At 34.9% G+C, this 20065-nt stretch overlaps 4 protein-coding genes across 5 annotated transcripts; 3 read left to right on the forward strand and 1 right to left on the reverse strand.

The window, feature by feature from the left end:
- Positions 1-282: 282 nt before the first annotated feature.
- Positions 283-4442, reverse strand: LOC7495675 (protein sym-1). Of its 2 annotated transcripts, none has more exons than XM_024602901.2 (8): positions 3817-4442; positions 3296-3383; positions 2735-2829; positions 2274-2346; positions 2082-2174; positions 1870-1956; positions 1358-1438; positions 283-774 (listed from the first exon to the last, which is right to left on the reverse strand). In XM_024602901.2, the coding sequence occupies exons 1-7, from the start codon at positions 4197-4199 to the stop codon at positions 1358-1360; spliced, it is 900 nt and encodes a 299-aa protein (XP_024458669.1). In that variant the 5' UTR covers positions 4200-4442; the 3' UTR covers positions 283-774. The 2 variants fall into 2 exon arrangements, with proteins under 2 accessions (XP_024458669.1, XP_052310242.1); XM_052454282.1 differs by having other exon boundaries at positions 283-790.
- Positions 4443-7855: 3413 nt separating this feature from the next.
- On the forward strand, positions 7856-10659 carry LOC7479643 (syntaxin-52). The gene is made up of 6 exons (XM_024604175.2): positions 7856-8166; positions 8396-8618; positions 9511-9719; positions 9809-9909; positions 10033-10077; positions 10289-10659. The coding sequence occupies exons 2-6, from the start codon at positions 8401-8403 to the stop codon at positions 10412-10414; spliced, it is 699 nt and encodes a 232-aa protein (XP_024459943.2). The 5' UTR covers positions 7856-8166; positions 8396-8400; the 3' UTR covers positions 10415-10659.
- A 1292-nt stretch (positions 10660-11951) lies between these two features.
- LOC18099798 (syntaxin-52) lies at positions 11952-14353 on the forward strand. Its single transcript, XM_024604176.2, has 6 exons — positions 11952-12136; positions 12344-12566; positions 13253-13458; positions 13556-13656; positions 13779-13823; positions 14035-14353. Exons 2-6 carry the CDS (start codon positions 12349-12351, stop codon positions 14158-14160), a joined length of 696 nt encoding a protein of 231 aa, XP_024459944.1. The 5' UTR covers positions 11952-12136; positions 12344-12348; the 3' UTR covers positions 14161-14353.
- A 2335-nt stretch (positions 14354-16688) lies between these two features.
- Positions 16689-17853, forward strand: LOC127905510 (probable LRR receptor-like serine/threonine-protein kinase At3g47570). Its single transcript, XM_052454283.1, has 2 exons — positions 16689-17390; positions 17477-17853. The coding sequence occupies exons 1-2, from the start codon at positions 16877-16879 to the stop codon at positions 17626-17628; spliced, it is 666 nt and encodes a 221-aa protein (XP_052310243.1). The 5' UTR covers positions 16689-16876; the 3' UTR covers positions 17629-17853.
- The last annotated feature ends 2212 nt before the right edge of the window (positions 17854-20065 follow it).

The raw sequence follows: 20065 nt of genomic DNA on the forward strand, positions 1-20065 counted from the left end.
TATAATAATGTATGAGCAAGAGAGAGACTTGGAATATTCGGCAATATATATACACATATTATTTTGAATTATATAATAAGACTATTCAACTATTTTTATGTTAATACCATTTTTCTTATACATAACATTTTGAGCTATTTTTATTTTTTACTTGTGCTAATGAAAACTTAATCTACTATAAAAAATAATTTTAATTTTTTTAGCATGGTTGAATACATAACATCTGACCAGACTTAAAATTATATAAAATCATTATGACCTCGCTGGAGCTCCCAACAAATCTGAGACAATTCCAATTTGTTTTATATTCTTCATAATTTATTGAATCTTTATTGTTCATAAAATAAAAAAACCCTTTAATAATCAGGGCTTTGTAAGGTTAAAACCACAACATACATACATATATATATATAGAAACAAAAGGAAAACGCAGGAATGATGCGGGACTTTTCGGCTTAAAATGGAAGCAAAGAAACACCTTGTTGTCTCCAATCCAGCACTTTATACCCCTTGGTGAAGATGGAGCTAAAGCCTAATGAGCATTCAATCTGAAATAAGGTTTTAACCAAAGTTCACAAATTTGCAAATCATAAATACACAAGGGGTAAGGGTAAAAGGGTTAGTGAAAGAGGTTCCATATACTGGAACAGTTCAAGGCAGCCACACTGTTGAATGAAGCAGATCTAAGCAAGAACTGTTCCCGCATGTGTACAAGAATCCAAGATGTCTTCTTCAAATCCATCTCTACAATCATTGCTTTAGTGATCATTTCACCTGAGAAGCAAACAAGCTTTGGTGTTTTAACACAACAAAGGAACTGGTTAGAGTACATGTTAACATTAAGTGGCTACAAAGGGTTCCTGAACCAGTATTATAGTTTTTATCTTGACGTATCTTATTGCTAATCCTGGACTTGTAAAGTTGCGTAATCTTATTGCTTCCACACCAAACTATTCAAATGCAAATTTCCTGCTATGCTTTTTAAGAATTAGGAAAAGAATTTTTGCGGGGTTTCCTAATAAATTGGATTAGAAGTTAAAAGCATCGAAGCTTCATTTGAAGGCAATAAAAACGTTCTTCCATGAAGATGAGGACCTATTGCACTGAAGGCACAGAAGGAGAATGTTGGGAATTAAATGCTGATCACTCCTGGTGATATCAATCTTATTCCTCTTCAAGAAACCTAGTTAGCAACCCTTTAGATCTAAACAATACTGCAATCCTAAAATTTCATCTTCTAAAATCCTTGAATAATATCAAACCCAACAAAAAGACATCTTGATTGATTAGGTATAGACAAAGCATGGGAAAACCAATATCCATAACAAGATTTGTGGTTTCTTCGAAAATAACGTACCTATTTCGGGAGAACCTCTTTGTGAGCTTTGAATGAGAGAATCACATTCCAGACTAAAGCGATAACATTAGCAGCAAGAACCTGAAATTGTTTTTTTTTTTTATATATGAATGAACATAGGTGAAAATACTGTAGCCTAAACCACTAGCAAAGGTTAAGCTGAATGTCAACATAAATAATATGGCAAAGTGTGACAACAAATCGACTCTCTATGAACAACCCTGGAGGTGAAAGTCACTGAAACTAAATATGGTCAGCACACAGCACCTACTGCACAGATAAAGGTGTGGTTCACTCTGCCACTAAACAATCAGACAGATCAATTTGGGCACAATTTTAGCTCATTTCTGGTGTTGAATTAGATGTTAGAAGCAAGTGGGGAATGTGAAACTGTTCCTTTTGTGCTACTTGAAAGGTTTTTTTTGAACCAACACTTCAAAGGTATCTAACCAAGAAAGATATGTAACATGCAAAAAAACACAAATGCAAAGACACATGATGCTCATTCCAACCTGAAATTGCTGTGGGACAAAACGGAAGTTTAGAAACTGAAATGGTATCCAAAGTTGCCAATTTGCAAGAACAGCAGAAAACCACTCCTGCAGAAAAGAATGTTAAGAGAGTTTAATGCTAAATAATCCTTCCAACTGGCTGTGTTCAATGGTTTACAGACATGTAAGCCACAGAAGGAACAGAAAGGGATGCCTCTAAGTCTAAACATTACCTGCTGAAGCTTAGGTAAGACTTCTGATGGCCTTCCCTCTAACGTCACCAATGTTGACAAGAAGACTCCAATGAATATAGGAGAAAATACAAACTGCAATTATTTTAGAATACACAGAACAAATTTAGTCCAGCAGCATGGATGTTTAGCAATTAAAATTATGAAGATCAACTACAAAAAAATAGGTGTCACCTGATCCACTAAAAGGCGCAAGAATGCACCGGATGCTCCAGGCAATGTTACCAATTTACTCAAATATAGGTACCTAAGAAAAATCAAGTTGAGAAATGAAAAATTAGCAGGATCCCATAAAAACAGAGGTGTTTTCATATTTTTTTTTTGAGAAAATTCTGCTTGACAAGATAAGCATATGCATTGGAGAACAGATGATGCCAAAACAATTTGGTAGTCAATGCAGCATTACTATTTAGTAACACAGATTGGATCATCCAAACTTCAGGCAAGCAAAAACATGGAGTCATTTTTCAATTGTAGAACTTTGACAGCAAAACTGAGGCACAAATCTTTTAGGCCAGTATTTTCATGAATGGCTCAATGTTAACTCTACTCTTCCACTGACCTTCTCTTTTTTCACAGGGAAATCACACATCATGTTATTAACAAAACAAAATATGAAAAGCCTGAAGGATTACCAGAAATGCAACGTGGGACCCACCAGTACCAGCCCCAAGAAAGTAAATACGAATGTTCTTTTCAGGTCTAGGGATGGAGCTTGATCAATCACAAGCTGAGATAAAAGCCAAGATTTAGAAAAGTTATGATTAAAATGGTCTTATAACAAAAACATGTAATAAAAACAACTTAATTACAACAATTGAAAGCTGCAAGGAGTTCTTAAGAAGATGCCATTGCGTAATCAGGACATATATATGGGATAACACATAAATGCAAAAGCGGGCCTAGCGGTGACAACAGTTGTGCCGTGGTGGTAAACTTGAGTTTGAATGCTCTACAGTTCAAAAAAAAAAAAGTTTGGATGTTCTCACAGTACTTTACGCCACCCTAAAGGTCCAATTTAGTATTTGATAGTACATTTGGGGGGGGGGGGGGGGGCGCTGGAAATTAGTTGCTTTCTCAAACACTGCTGACACCTTGTTTGGAGGCAAGAGGAAAAATAAAACCCAAAATAACTAAAAAGGTGAAAGAGAGACACATTTTGCTAACATCTATTTCCATAGCCTGTAAAAAATTACCTGGCAGATCAAATCCCCCATAAGAGTCAATATTGCAGAAGTAACAGCTTTAGTCAACACAGGGTACTTCGCTAGAAGATTCAAATACCTGCAATAACATAGAGCTAAATTTGAGTTAAAGTGATCATGTTTCTAATCTTGATTATTAACAAACAAGGATAATGACAGATTACAACACAAAAGGTGGGAAAAAAGGAGAGAGAAAAAAAAGATTCAGTGCAAACAAAGATAACAAATAGGGTAGAATATGTACATCCCATACGAAAAGATGCCATACTTTCAGAGAGTTCCACTTTAGGAGTTCAGAAATATCAAATCAAACAGTTTTATTGCGTTCTCAAGCACTTTAGAGAAACTTGAAACAAGGAATTCAAACTTCCTACTTGACAACAAGAATTTTACTTACTACCAAACACCAAGGAGGGAAAAAAAAGCTTGCTACGCAACATGAACCAAAAGAACTAAAATCACCAATAGCTTAAGAAATGAACAGATTAGCAAAACTCAAAATTCATTATTACCATGAAAGGAAGGACCAGTTTCTATTTCCACCTGAGCCAGAACCACCACTAGCAGCACCACCTTGACCTCCTCCTCCACCAGAAGAGCCTCCAAGCCGACCAGAACCACCAGAGCCACCACCAGAAACAGCCAAGACACGAAATTGATCAAAATCCAATTGCCTAAATCCAATTTTAGAACCACCCATGTCCTTAAACACAGCTCCATGACTAGAATTTGAAAACGGAGAAGAAGACGAACAGGCCCTGAATCCAGTTATCTGAGCAGGGTTTAAAGAAAGCTGAGTTCTTAGGCTAAAATGAGGAGTGGGTTTAGGTGAAAACCCTACGAAACGGTATAAGAGTGAAGCTTTGCGAGTGAAACATACTGGGTTTTGCACCATTTTTGCTTGGAATGAAAAAGATTGGGTTTTTTTGTGGTTTTTCTTTTGAGGGTTTAAAGGTGGGGGTTTTTGGTTAAAGATTGGCTTTTCAAAAGGTAGGGTTTTTGGCTACTGATGAAGTTTTAAACAGTGGAGAAGAATTTAGCTAAAAAGACTTTGGCTTTGGAGTGAGAGGGTGACACACTTGCCGCCTCAACTCTGTTTTGTCTCTGCTTTTGTTTGTTTGTTTTGTTAACGTAGTGGAATTGAAAGGGGGTTAAAGATGATTACTTTATATTTTTTTTGTACGGTAGGAATTTCATTAGAAAGGCCTTAAGGTTTATAGTTACACTAAACACGGGCTATTCAAATTTCAAGCCCATCATATAGAAGAGCAGGTTGCTTTGATAAAACGGTTAACAGAGGGAAGGCTTTCTTACTCTTTGGCTCCAAGAACTAACGCGTGATCTTCTCATCTTCCACCCAGCTTTTGACAAATTTATGCTGTCATATTTATATTATGTTGAGTAATGCAAAGCTGTTTGACTCAAGGCCTCTTCATATGATAAAGTGATTTCCCTGGGAATATTGCCTTTGAGTTTGCTGATACTTGTATGAAGGGACCGTTTGTTTATCTGGTATGCCACATTGTGTTGAAATGATGCTTTTAGTGAGTGTTTGAGAATCATTGAAATCATGTTTTTTAAAAATTTAAATTTTTTTAGTTTAATTTTTTAGTTTAATTTTAGATCGATATACTGATATTAAAATGTATTTAAAAAAAAAATATTATTTTAATATTTAAATAAAAAATACTCTAAAAAACAACACTAAGAAATCCTCTTCTTAAGTCTGAGTTTGAAATGCGACATTTTCCGCGTAGATAAACAGGTTCGAAAAGTTTGTAGAAAGCTGGAGAGGTTTTCTAAGGAATTTGGAAGCATTCCATTTAAAGGATCGTGTCCAATCCTTAACACTTCTAACTCCCTACAGTTTGTTAGAGAATTGACAAATCTAAGTTCTTGACTGGAAGGATCATTGGTAAAGGAATTGGATTCCAAACATAGTTCTTTCAAGGCTCTCAAATTTCCAAGTTCTTGCTGAGAATTTCCGTGCATGTTGTTATATAACAAGTCAAGAAAATTCTACTTCTTGCTTCTCTTAAGGTCTCACATGGTATCAGAGCTGTAAAGACTCCTACGAGTTTTTTTCTTGATCCAAAACCTCTCTTTGAAAATATCCTGCACCATGGCCAGAAACACAATTAGCAGAACCAATGTATCACTCATCTCTTCCACTTCTTGCTTTGATGGAATTATCTCCATTAACGCAACTTCCCAACTACCCATCAAATTGAGCAGCAACAACTTTCACTCTTGGAAAGCACAGTTTGACGCCCTATTATATGGTTTTGACCTCATGGGATTTCTTGATGGGAACACGACATGCTCATCCAAGGAAATTATTGCCAAAGATGGAACAACTGTTTCAAATCCAGACTTTGTTATTTGGACTAGGAAAGATAAATTGCTCCTTCACGCAATCCTTGCGTATCTTTCAGAAGGAGTTGTGACTTCTTCTCGTGATGCTTGGGTAAAGCTTCACAAGCTTTATGCTAACAAATCCAGATCACGAGTAATGAATCTCAAGGAGAAGCTTACCAACATCACTTGCAATACTCGATCTATTGCTTAGTATCTTCAAACCATCAAAGGAATTGCTGATGAGTTAGCACTCATTTAAGTGATGATGATCTGATTAATTTTGCTCTCAATGGCCTTGGCAGCGACTTTAAGGAGATTTCTGCTGTAATAAGAGCTAGAGACACTCCTGTTTCATTTGAAGAACTTCATGACAAGCTGGTAGAACATGAAGCTTTCTTGAAAAGAGAAGAGTCACGTGGTGGTTCAAGTGCCACTGTGAATAGTACTCGCACAAGTTTTGGCATGCTCCACGAAGCTTCTCTACCTTTAAAATATTGGTCCCATTCTTTCCTTGCTGCTGCATACTTAAATATCAATCGTTTACCCACTCCATTTCTTAAACATCAAATGCCTGTGAGACTATTTGTAGCTAATGTTACAAGTTGAACATTACTCAAATTTCCGAAACTTTCTGGGATCAATCCTGTGAAGTTGTTAGCCTGCACATCAATTGATTTTAATCGATGTAAATTACCTATCTCACTAGGTAAATATCCATGGAAGCTATCGTTACTGATATTAAGAAACTGAGGGAAGGACAGGTTTCCAAGTTGTGGTGGTATGGTCCCTATCAAACCCATATCAGGGAGATTCAATGCCGTGACTCGCTGCCCACGAACATTGCAGGATATACCGATCCAATCGCAGAAGGAGGTCTTGGATGACCAGTTGTGTGCTAAGATGTTTGGGGGATCAAAAGTGATGTGAGCCTTGAAGGCAAGAAGAGCAGATTGATCAGTGAAGTTACTTGTGGTCATGCTAATGCACTTGTCAGGGAAAAACATTAGCAGCAGCACTGATACAAGAACAATGATCCAAACTTTCCCCATGATTATAAGTTGAGAGAAAATTAAGATCCAAAGCTTTGAAAAGATGATTAATTAAGCTGACATCCCTTGAATGAAAACCAAGTTGCAAGATTTTTCTTTATTTATAAGCAAGTAAGAGCATGCTAATTACCTCATTGCTTATGCATGTCTGTGGGATAAATGTCCATAAGAAATAACACAAGGCAAGTCACTTGCACCAGAACCGGCTGAAGAATGTGGTTTATTAATTTCAGATTGAATATATATTATGCAGGATTTGCAGGCATCATATGTATATGAACTGTATCATAGGTTGCTTAAAGCTTAGGTTAATATCACTGGGAAGATTTATTATTCTTATATCAACAGGAGCATAGCATCTTTCTACAGGTTTTCTCATTACGAGTCTCGTCATCAGGATTTCCACCCTCAAAGAAAAGGATGCTTCTGCATCATGTAAGGAATCCAACCTAAGACTTGTTCCATCTCTGATACCAATTTTGCTCTCAAAAGGATTTCCACCCTCACTCAATGATATTTTTTTATGCACAGGCGGCCTTGTCATAAATTCTGAATGCTTTTATGCAATACATGGATTCCTTCGTCAGATCTTTTTTTTTTTAATTGAAAGGGCAAAAATATCTTTTGATTGTATTTAAATGAAAAGATTTAAATATCCTCAAATGATAGTTTTAAAATATTTGAAAAAATCTGAGTAATTTCAAAACTTCCTATTTAATTAACCAAGGTTGCATCAAAATCTGAATTCCACTAACTTCAAAGTTTTCTATTAAAAAAAAATATATATAAATGTGATTATGAAATTATGAGAAATCTAGTAAGAGTTTTATTTGTAATTTCATGCTCATTTTATATATTCATCTTATTAAATTTTACTTATCATATTAACTTAAAATCCAACTCCTAATCAGATTTTAAATAAAAATAATTTAAAATTAACCCAGATTAACTCTATTGATTAAGTTAAAACTTAATTTGATTTCTTTTAATAATTATTTTTTTAAATTAAAACTACATTATTTTGATTAATTTAAGTCTACAACTATGATAATCACATATGACAGAGTGAGTATTGATAACGATGAAAAATTATCATTCCTAATTTGCAGGGACAGGAAGTGTGGATAAGTTCTGGAATGAAAACAAAACTGAACAATTACATAGACCAATGATAGGTTAAGAGTTAAACGTGTAATTATCAAATATTATTAACCAGAGAACAAACGGACTAACCAAGGCATTTTCTTAACATTACTGCTTAAATCCAGACAAGTAATCGTCGTACATGTGTCACGCATGGTTCATTAATTAGGAACCGGCCAATAGCTTTCCTTCTCGTCTCGCTGTCTGCTTTTCGTCAACGTCAATTTTCTTTTCCTCTGAAGCCCAGGTTTTCTTCCCTTCATCAATCTATCCATCCATCAATACAAAGCTCATTAAAGCTTACAATTTAAGGTAAAAGTTCTCTTTTCCTCTCTTTTTTGTGATTTAGCAATTTGGGGTAACTCTTGTTTGTTGATGGGAATTATGGGATTGTTTCAAGATTCAAACTTGGATTATAATTTTGTGACAATTGTTTTTTTTTTTATACCCTTTATGGAGAATAGGTTTTGTACGATTTCCTAGGATTATAGGGAGAAAAGAAGAAGAAAAATTGAAACTTTTTTTGTTGTTGTTACTACAGGGGCAATGGCAACGCCATCGGGGTCATGGATGCAAGAATTCAATGAAGCATCAAAACTTGGTGATGAAATTAATGGTATGATTAACGGGAAGAATTCTTTGCCTCCATCAGGACCAGAAACACAAAGGCATCTTTCTGCAACTAGGAGAAAGATCGCTATTTTGAGAACTAAACTTGATATTTTGCAATCCCTTTTGACAGCACTTCCTAGCAAGCAGCCAATGTAAGTGCTTTTCTGTTCTTGTGAATTGTTGTTCAGCTAGTTGTTTCAATAAATTCATTCTTCCCATTAATCATACCATCTGTGTTAGTAATAAACTTCCTAATGGTTCTTTAATTTGGTTATGGAATCCTATTTCATGTTTGTGGTTATCCTTTTTGGCGAATGTTATGGCGGGGACAGTTTTGCGAAGTTAATATCAATTTCTGGGAGCTGGAACAGTGTTGAATGAATGGAGTACTTGTCTTCGTGTTTACTGCCTTGTAACGGCAATTCTTCGATTTTTTTTCCACTTCTGTTTTATAGAGACTTGAGTTTTGATTATGTGGTTTGAGTGCTCCTCTATAGTTGCCAAGAAATCCCTTTCCATACTATTGTATCGAATAGTAATCTATCATGAGGAATAGAAAGTGTCAACATGTTGATCTTTCAATAGGTATTGCCAAAATCAAATGAATGACAGATTTATACCGAGACAAGCAATTCTGTTTCTTTTTCTTTTTGTGTTTTAGAAGTTCATTTGCTATGTGGTTGTGGTGTTCCTCCAGAGTTACACTAAAAACCCTTTTCATGGGAGGATCAAATTCTGAAGAAAAGATGCTTAGTAATGCATGGTATTCTGCACATAAACAGGGGAATTCTTTCATATGTTGAGCTTTCAACAGATTTTTACCAAAATCAAATGAACAAGAATTCATTGGTAGATAGAAGGGATAGGTAGATACGTATGATATGCCAAACTATGTGTTAGCTGTAGTTTCCCATCCTGACCTTGTTGAAAACCATACTTTAGCGAAACCATACTTAATCTATTGTGATATGCTAAACCATACCTTAGCCATAGTTTTCACCCTGACCTTTGTTGACAACCTTTGATCGATACTGTCATGAACAGAACAGGGAAAGAGATGAATCGGCTTCAAGACATGCTGAAAAATTTGAGCACTAAAGTTAACCAGATGGCTACTACTCTCAATATGTCCAGTGCTGCTAACAGAGAGAACTTGCTTGGGCCTGATAAGAAGACAGATGATGATGTAGTGAATAGAGCATCTGGCTTGGACAACCATGGTCTTGTTGGCTTTCAACGGCAAATTATGAAAGGCATGTTAATATAACTCAGATGCTTTTGCTTTCACTGATTTCATAGTGATGTAATGCAGATTTTTAACTTGATTTGCATAAAAACACAGAACAAGATGAGGGCCTTGAAAAATTGGAGGAGACAGTGACAAGCACTAAACACATCGCACTGGCTGTCAACGAGGAACTTACCCTACACACTAAGCTTCTGGTGGGTGTTGTTGATTTATTCCCCATCTTCCTTTTTTACAATCTCCTTGCATTTTGACCATCCTTTAACATTCTGGAGTTGTTTGCGACCTTTAACAAAATATTGCCTTCTCTTTTAATGCAGGATGACTTAGACGAGCATGTGGATGTAACAAATTCCCGTCTACAGGTTTGTTTTCCGGTTTTTACCTTAGCTGTTCTTAATGATTGGTATTAATACGGAACTCACAAGGGGTGAAACTATGGATTTATTAGGGCTTTTAAATTGTGTGAAAGAGTTTTGTCTTTCTGATCTCCTCATAATTTACTCAGATTTGTGTGTTTTAACCTCTAAGGTACCTGAATTATACTTAATGCTTATGCTGTTATTTGTGCAACAGACTGTTCAAAGGAAACTGGCTCTTCTGAACAAACGCACTAAAGGCGGTTGCTCTTGCTTGATCTTACTGGTCATCGCCATTGTCATTCTAATTGTGGTAATCCGGGGGCTGTTTAAATATTTGTAACTTAGAGGATATCACCTTCTAAATTATGATGTATTTTTTTTCACCTGCCTGTGGCCCTTCATGGAATTGCCTGGCTACTCTTTCACGGTAGGGAGACAATGTTTGTTGGTCTTATGGTTTTGTGTATAATTGTAATGAACTCATCGTAGAAATGCATCGATGATCATTATCAGCATGATTAACATGCATTTCAAAGTATGTGTGCACCCTTTATGCATCAAATACAACCACTATCTTGATTTCCATCTTTGCTGTGTACTCTCCTTTGCTAAGCATGGTTTGTCAGTACTTGCTTGGTTTGACTCGGTTAAGGGTCCAGGCAACCAGGTCATCGGGGCAATCCTAAAATGACATGGTTTCAGTTTTTATTTTTTCAATAAAACGATGTCATTTTATATAAAAATTAAAAAAAAACTGAAATGATGTTATTTTAGATAAAAAAATCAAAAGAAATTCTTGGAGTTCATCGTATTTGGTTGAATAAATTAGATTGCGAGTTGATCCGAAAGATCATCTAAGATCTAAACTGATTTGAAAGGAAACTCACAGTCATGGAGCTGATTTGAGATCAACCGAGACGATAAGGTCCTCAAGCACTGTTTGGCTCCATGTTTGAAAGTGTCCAGATACTAAAAGTTAGGGTTTAGGACCAAACCGGTCCCGCACTGAAACCCCAGAACCTTCCCATGTTAGACTTTCTTTTTAACGTTTGTACAAGCCCTTTCCCTACCTGCATTATCTTAATAGTAATGTACTATATTAATTAATTCTTAAAAAAATATGTCTGACATGCTAAAATAATTCCTTATTTTTAATCCTATTTTCCCAACATTTCCAGAACCTGCAGATAATTGTATCTCAATTGATCCAAAAGCTCATTCCTCACTCAAAATAATCGGCTACTTAAAAAATATTTATTAACATGAAATTTATTTTCATTGTCTTTATTTTTTTAAATTCAATTATTAAGATTAATATATAATTTCTTCTTATTATTATTATGAATACACTAAAATATATGCTCTTAAGATCGTTTAAAAATATAATATAATCTTAATTAATATGCAAATTGCTCTAATATATTATTTATAATAAAAAATATAATATTATGTTGTTATTTAATGTTATTATAAAAGTGTAAATGATACGTTTTAAATTTCATTAAGTGAACAGTAAAAATTACATAATTAATTAAATATCTTTCTACCAAATTCGATTTGAATTGATTTAAAAAGGGATTTGATCTCTTAATTATTAATTAACCCATGTTAATTGTTTTTATTAAAACAATAATGTTTTGTTATTTTTTTTCCTTTAACCAGTGATTTGATCTGGTTGAGACCGGGTTAAATTTAGTTAATCAAACCACTAAAAACCCAAATTAATGAACAAGTTTAGCTGGGTCAATGCCTTACTAAGTTAAACTAAAAATTTAACTCGGGTCAATCTGTAGACCAGACCGACCGACCGACCAAATTTAATATCAAAGAGATATACAATCCCACCATAGCAATAAAGCATGTACCAGCTCAATCAATTCTAATTATTTACATAATTGCCACTCTTCTTAGATTAGAAACCCCTTTGATCGATTTGTAGGTGTACAGGCGAGCCAGCAGAAGAATTCTTCTCTTGATTTTCTCTACGCAAACAGAGCTTATGCACTAGATACATTTCTCAATTCTCAACAAATCATCAGTCCCTTCTCGTTTTCTTGCTAAGGTAAGTCGTAATCAAATAGCCATTCAATGTTTTTTTGGTAGATTTTTTTAATTGCTTTATTGATTTAAAAATTAGCTACCAATTGAATTGAATTCTGATTGAAAGAAGAATTGGGAATCTTATTTAATGACTAACGGGCACTATGAAAGTTTAGATCTTTCGTGAAAATTGTGTCAGTTTTGATCAAATTGGAAGTTGTAATTGTAGGGGAAATGGCGTCACCATCAGAATCATGGATGCAAGAATTCAATGAAGCATCTAAACTTGGTGATGAAATCAGTGCTATGATTTCTGGGAAGAACTCTTTGCCTCAATCAGGACCAGAAACACAACGGCAATTCTCTGCGGCTCGGAGAAAGGCCACTATTTTGAGGACCAAACTTGATATCTTGCAGTCCCTTTTGTCAGCACTTCCTAGCAAACAGCCATTGTAAGTGTTTCTGGTATATGTAAAGGGTTCTTTGGTATGGTAATGGAATCTTGTTTTTTATTCGTGGGTGGCTGATTTTTTGGTGAGTGTTGAGGTGTGTGCTGTTTTTGGAAATTAATGTTCATCTTAAGGAGCCAGGAAAGTTCTAAATGAGCGAAGCACTTGTGTTAGCTTGGATGAAAATTTAACAGCAATTGTTTTTTCTTTTCTTCTAAAGTTTGGTGAGTGTTAGGGTGTGGGCTGTTTTTCAAATTTACAGTTTAAGGGGCTAGGACAGTGCTAAATAAGTGGAGTACTTGTGTTACTTCAGATGATAATTTGACAAAAAGTGTATGTTCGTTTTTTCCATTTTGTTTTATAGAAAGCTTTGGTTGTTATGTATGTGGTTGTGGTGTTCAATGCTCATCCACATTTGTGTAGAAAACCCTTTTCATAGGAGGATAAAAAATCGAAGTAGATACTAAGTAATGTGTAGCATTCTACAGTTGAGAGTGATTTTTTTTTTGTTTTTTATCTTTCAACGGATATTTTACGAAAACAAGATGAATGAGTCATTTGTAGACAGGTATATTGGGTGAGGAGGGAGGGGTAGAGTAACTTTGTCTGTAAGATATGCTAAGCAATAAATTTGCTGGTGCTTCCTTGCTGACCTTGATGGAAATCTCTGATTACTATTTCATGACCAGATCAGGGAAAGAGATGAATCGGCGTCAAGAAATGCTGAAAAATTTGAGTACAAAAGTTAACCAGATGGCTAGTGCTCTCAATATGTTCAGTGCTGCTAACAGAGAGAACTTGCTTGGGCCTGATAGCAAGACAGATGATGTTATTAATAGAGCATCTGGCTTCGACAACCAGGGTCTTGTTGGTTTTCAAAGGCAAATCATGAGAGGCATGTTGTCAAAACTTGTGTTTTTTTTTTTTTTTGCTTCCTGTGTTTTTCTAATTATGCAATGCAGATTCATAACTTGTTTTGCATAAAAAAACAGAACAAGATGAAGGCCTAGAAAAATTAGAGGAGACGGTGATAAGTACAAAACACATTGCGTTGGCAGTCAATGAGGAACTTACCTTGCACACTAGGCTTCTGGTGGGTGGTGTTGATTTATTCCCATTTATCTTATTTATAATCTCCTGGCATTTTCACCATCCTATAACATGTTGGAATTGATTGCAACTCTAAGTCAATATTCCCATCTCTTCTTTATGCAGGACGACTTAGACGAACATGTGGATGTAACAAATTCCCGTTTACAGGTTTGTTTTCTAGTTTCGATTCACGGTTTGCAATTGATTGGTATGGATTCTTATTTCAATAGAAATAAAACTATGGATTGATTTAGGGCTTTTACTATTTGAAGGAGATGAACTTTCACCGTCTTTTGATAATTTTATGCTTAAATTTATGGTTGCATGAATGGTAACTATCACATTCACCTGATGCTTATGTTTGTTATATTTGGAACAGAGGGTTCAAAAGAATCTGGCTATCCTGAACAAACGCACCAAAGGTGGCTGTGCTTGCTGGGTCTTTCTGGTCATTGCAATTGTGATTCTAATTGTTGTCGTGTGGCTTTTGATTAAATATTTGTAATGTTAAGGATAGTAAGCTCAACGTTCTGATTTTGTTTTGGCCTTGTGTGCAATTGCTTGGCAGAAACAGACAATGTTTGTTATTGGTCTTGTGGTTATGATTTAAGTGTGTGCTTAACTCATGTATGGAGAGGTATCGGTGACTGTCAACTGGGATGATAAATGGATCGTAATGGATGTGTTTTTTTGAGCAATTTTAACAGATTTGACGGTTGGATTAACGGTTTCTCAGGTTATTTTGGTTTTCGACTAATATGATAGCCAAGTCGTGGGCCATTTTTCAAGGCATCTTGTCGGCTCAAAGGTTGGGCTGTCTTCGTTCGGAGTTGGAATCAGATTCCATGGAAGCAATTAGGCACTTTTGGAAACTCCTAGCTCTTATCACCCTCATTTGTCAATCATTCTCGACATTCAAGCTCTTCAGTAAATGGATGGTCAATATAAGCCCATGCATGTTCTCCGGGAAGGTAATCATCTTGCGGACTATGTATATGCTCATCTGGGTTATGGTTTTGATACTGCAATGCAGGAATAGGAATCGCCCCCTCCCCTCCTGGGCGCGCATGGTTTTTGCTAGCTGATAAGATGGGAAGTGGTCTTCTCTGTAGGCGGTCTTTCTTTTTCACTCTATTGTACCCAAGACAAAAAAATAAAAATAAATAAATGCATCAGAGGTTATTCCATCAAACCGAATCAAGTTCTTGAGGTGTTGTACTTATGAATTGCCAATCAAAAGCTGTAATACTAATGTTCATGGATGGAGGAAGGCTCTCCTCATTATGCAGTCTGTCGAAGTCCACCATGAAAAAATAAAATAAATGCAAGCTACTGTAAAATGCTTCAGATCTTGGCAAGAAATGAAATAGTAAAACAAAGAAAATGCTTTTGTTAACCAGAAGGAATTCATTTTTTATTATTTAATATTGAATAAAAATAATCTCATAGGTATCATTTGATCACCTTCATTAAGGCTAACATTTACCATGCCAAGTTTTTGAAGCATTTCAGGTACAATTTCATCTACAATCTTCAACATCTCTTCCTTGAAAGTCATTTCTCTCACGTTAAACAGCTTCTTCGACATATTATCATAACTGTCTGGCTGGACCTAGCCCAAGCTTGAGTTACATATTTGCCAGCCAGGTAAATTTTTCAAAAAGTTTTAATTTTTTTTAAAATAAAATTATGTTGTTTTTAATAAAATAAAATAAAATAAAAAATATCCTTAAAATTAAAATTGACTTGATCAAGTTTTATTCATATTTTACTGTATCAACTAGATTCGATCGGATTAACCTTCAAACCAATTTAAAATAAAACCCCCAGGCTTAGAGTTAGTAAACTACCAAGTTGACATGTAAAACTAAAATAAGAGGCTCTTTGACGTAACAGTTGTACCACCGTTTTGTCAATTCTTGAAAAAAATTAATTTTTTTTTAATGTTTTTAAATTGTTTAATATGCTAATATCAAAAACAAATTTTAAAAAATAAAATAAAATATTATTTTAATGTATTTATAGATTAAAAATACTTTAAAAAATAACCTCTACTACTATTCCAAACATCATATAAACCGAGTTTAATAACTATATTGTTTTTTTAGAAATCTTATGAGAAAACACATGTCTATTTATTATAAAGAAATTTAAATAAAAAATAATTATAATTATTTTTTTTTTTCATGATGTGCTGTTGAATGCCTTTGGATTTTAGCTAAAACAATGATTTGATTAATTAAAAAGAAAAGTATGAACGATGTGAACTTTTAGATCTTTCTAAAGCAACCTTAAACGTTGAATATGAAAAATTACTTTATTTGAAACATTACTTTTTGGTATAGAAAGTAAAATTATATAATCAATTGGATCCTTAAAAAAATTCATATTTGTCCTTAATGGTCAAATTTTTCAATGTAATATTAAGCTGTAAACTTCTTAAACGCCATGGCTTTTGGATTAAAGAATTACTCCATCTTTTTCAACATGATGGCTTGACGACGAACAACAAGCCGGCTTATTCCTTGCTATTAAACAATTGACAGCTGAGGCAAATTTAGTTCCAGATTTTATTTATTTATTTATGAATAAATAGATCGATACTCCTGCTGGAGTTGCTTCCAGAATTTTCTTAAAATGTTCATGAATAAAATAAAACCCCCCCCCCAATAGCTTGGATGAAGAAAATTAACAATTGGGTTGAAAAATTCTACACTCCATTGAATATTTAGGGGTTTTTGGAAAAATAAATATATTTTTTAGTTATTTTATTTTATTTTTTTTAGTTTAGAATTTATTTTTTTCATTTATTATTATTAGTTTTTTCAAGTTTTTTTAAGGGAAGAAAATAGTTTTTCTTTTTTATATTTTTTTATTCAATATTATTAAGTATTTGAATGTGTCTTTCAATGGTCTCCAAGGAGAAATTCCAAGCGGAGGTCCATTTCCCAACTTCACTGCTCAGTCTTTTATGGGGAATAAGGCTCTTTGTGGCCCTGCCTGGCTGCAAGCCCCACCATGCCACAGTAAATATGTCAACCTTCAAACACTAAATCTAAGGTTCATCTTACCTGCTGTCGCATCTGCACTGCTTGTTGTGGCTTTCGTTTCTCTTCTTGTACGATGTCCACGAAGGCGCCGAAAAACTCCTATTCCAGAAGCCCTTCCATTGACAGCAATCCAGAGAAGAGTTTCTTTCCAAGAACTTCTACGAGCAACAAATGAGTTTCATGAGAGTAATCTGCTGGGTGTTGGGAGTTTTTGGCCCTGTATATCATGGGGTGCTTCCTGACGGGCTAAATATAGCTGTGAAGATTTTTAATCTGCAAGTGCAAGGACGGCTAAGAAGTTTTGACACAGAATGCGAAATCATGCGCAACATGAGACACCGCAACCTTGTGAAGATTATTTGCAGTTGCTGTAATCTTGATGTCAAGGGCCTGGTCCTGGAGTACATGCCTAAAGGAAGCTTGGAGAAATGGTTATACTCTTACAACTACTTCTTAGATATCATTCAAAGAGTGAACATTATGATAGATGTCGCATCTGCCATGGAGTATCTCCATCACGGTTATTCAACTCCTGTGGTGCATTGTGATTTGAAGCCGAGCAATGTGTTGCTAGATGAAGACATGGTTGCGCATGTATGCGACTTTGGCATTGGAAAACTCTCGGGTGAAAGTGAGTCCGTTTCACAAACCAAGACCCTTGCCACAATAGGGTACATGGCACCAGGTAATCTCTAGTGTCGAATGCGTGGCTTGCTTTCTATTAAATATTTGTCAAATCACAACCTATAACATTTTAACTGTCATTTGCAGAGTATGGACTGGACGGACTTGTGTCCAACGGGATTGATGTCTACGGCTTTGGAATCATGTTGATGGAAATCTTCACGCGGAAAAGGCCTACCGATGAAATGTTCGAGGGAGAGATGAGCTATTGGTCAGAGAATCGTTGCCTGATTCAGTAATTGACCTAGTGGATAGAACAGGGGAGATGGCCACTCCTTAAACAAGGAGCATTGTGTCACATCTATAATGGAGTTGGCTCTGCAATGTACTAACGAATCACCTGAAGAGAGGATCAACATGGTCGAAATCCTGGCAAGGCTGAAAAACATAAAAGGGGAATTCTTGACAGAACGTGAGAGGCGTAGGTCTTAAGATAAATCAACTTTTAGTACTTCACAGCTTAATTTTCCAGTTTTTCTGTGTGCAGGTTAGATTTTCTGGTTACTAATCTTTGATTTCTCAAGCTGAAGAATCCATAACCCCCCCCCCCCCCATGATCAATCCATAAATTTACCGTTCCTTTTTGGTAACTGCCTTGTATCTTGCAAGAATAATAAGATTTTTTTTAAAAATAATTTTGTTAATTTTTTATTGTTTCAAAATAATTTTTTAATATTTTCAGATCGTTTTGATGTTAAAAATATTTTTTTAAAAAACAAATATTATTTTGATGTTTTTTCGAGTAAATAATATTTTAAAAAGTAATTATTACTACACTTTTAAATACCTCTTTAAAAATTAAAGAATAATACCTCTACTATGTAGCCGAGACATATTGCTTCTTTTGACTGAAAATAAATAAAGAAACTTTATAAACTATATTATTTGTCAATTATTAATGATATCTCTCTCTCTTCCTTAGCCTTTTGTTTCTTTTTTACTTTTTCCACCTCATCTCTATTTAAGGAAAAATAAATGAACATCGTCTAAGAAATTCTTAAAAAACTATTATGATCTAGAAAATAGGTTAATCCCCTTTTTCTATATATAATTTTCCCATCATTTATTAATCATATGAAACACTAAATGGCATAAATTAATTTTTTAAACCACTCCTAACCTTTGTAGTATATTATTAAAGTTTCATTTTGCCTCTGGAAACTATAAAAAAGCTTGAAAACAAGCCCAGAAAACCAATAATATTATGAGCTAAATCATGCAGGAGAGAGCAAACATGAGAGTTTTGCTCACAAACCTCAAAATGGAGGTGTTAAAAGAAGGTTATACGCTAATGCAGTTGATCTTGAGGCAATTGGTTGTAAGGTATGATGGCATTAGAGAGATGACGAAGACAAACTCAACAAAACAAATATACAGCCACCATTAAGCAGAGGCCTTAATTGAAAACGTTGATGAAGAGAGAAAGGTCATCCTTGAGGTTTTAAGAATTAAAGCTGTTGTTCTAAGAAAAAGGAAAAAAAATGTGGTTGTTCATGGCAATTCAAAAAATATCATATTTGATCTTTGTTTTTTACTATTAATATTCGATTTTTAAGTTGTATTTAAAATAATGAATTACAATTTCCCATTAAAACCAATTGTGCAATAAGTTTTAGGCTGTAAAATAGGATAAATAGTGTCAATTTAGATAATTTTTAATTATTATTTTAGGATAAAAGGATAAAAATAAAGACATTAAAAATTCTGTTTAAAAGTATATAAATTCACAAATTTATTTTATGTTTTTAAATGTATTTTTAATAAAACACGTTTCTGTTTTTATTATCTCTATTTTTTTTCACCCCAAAATAATAACTAAACACTACCTTGAATCTCTTCTCATCCTTTACAGGATTTTTATCAAAACATTAAGTAAAAATATACAAATTTCCAGGTCAAATTTTCTATTAATATACAAATTAAAACCTAATTCCACCCGGATTTTGATTTGAAGTACTCACACAATCCTGAATAGGGTTGGATTCCTTAACCAACACAGCTCAAAGAAATTGCCGACTTACCTCTCTTTATAAAAACACATGCACTTCTCTTTTCTCAATCAATCAACCAAGGGAAAAAAAAAACCAAAGCTTTTCTCTTACTGTATTTCAAAACCAGAATGCGAAAGGGAACTCTCGCACCCCCTTCTACTGGTCTTAGAGATAAGAGATCGAAAAAAAGGAAGAGGGTGGAACCTAAAGTTGCTCGATGCGTCACGTCTGAACCTATGATGGTGCTTGCTCGAGAACCGAAGACGGGGTTTGAAGTTTGCACTGCTAAAGGTACTTCTGACAACGATGATGCGGTAGACGTTATTGAAAAGGAGGGTGAGAAGGTTCGCAATGCTGGAGATGTTTGCAACAATGAGGCAGCAGCAACAACCTTTACCGATTTGGATGCCAATTTGCGTCCCCTTGCTGCAGTAGGGGATGGTAAGGCCAAGGTTGACGGTGGTTCTTGCAATGTAGTATTAGCACTGTGTGCGGTACCGGTTATGGGGACTGACTTGAATGAAGGCTTGGCTTCTGATCCATTGCATTCTGATAGTGAAGGTGACAACGACTATCCCACTGACTATTGGTCGGATACTTTTCCTAAGATGTTGTTGCAAGGAATCCCAGAGAATTCCCTTCAAGAAGAAGAGATTGAGATGATTCCTAATCGCTTCTACTTCGA

This window comes from Populus trichocarpa, chromosome 6 (genome assembly GCF_000002775.5).
Source record: "Populus trichocarpa isolate Nisqually-1 chromosome 6, P.trichocarpa_v4.1, whole genome shotgun sequence".
NCBI classification, from domain to species: Eukaryota; Viridiplantae; Streptophyta; class Magnoliopsida; order Malpighiales; family Salicaceae; genus Populus; species Populus trichocarpa.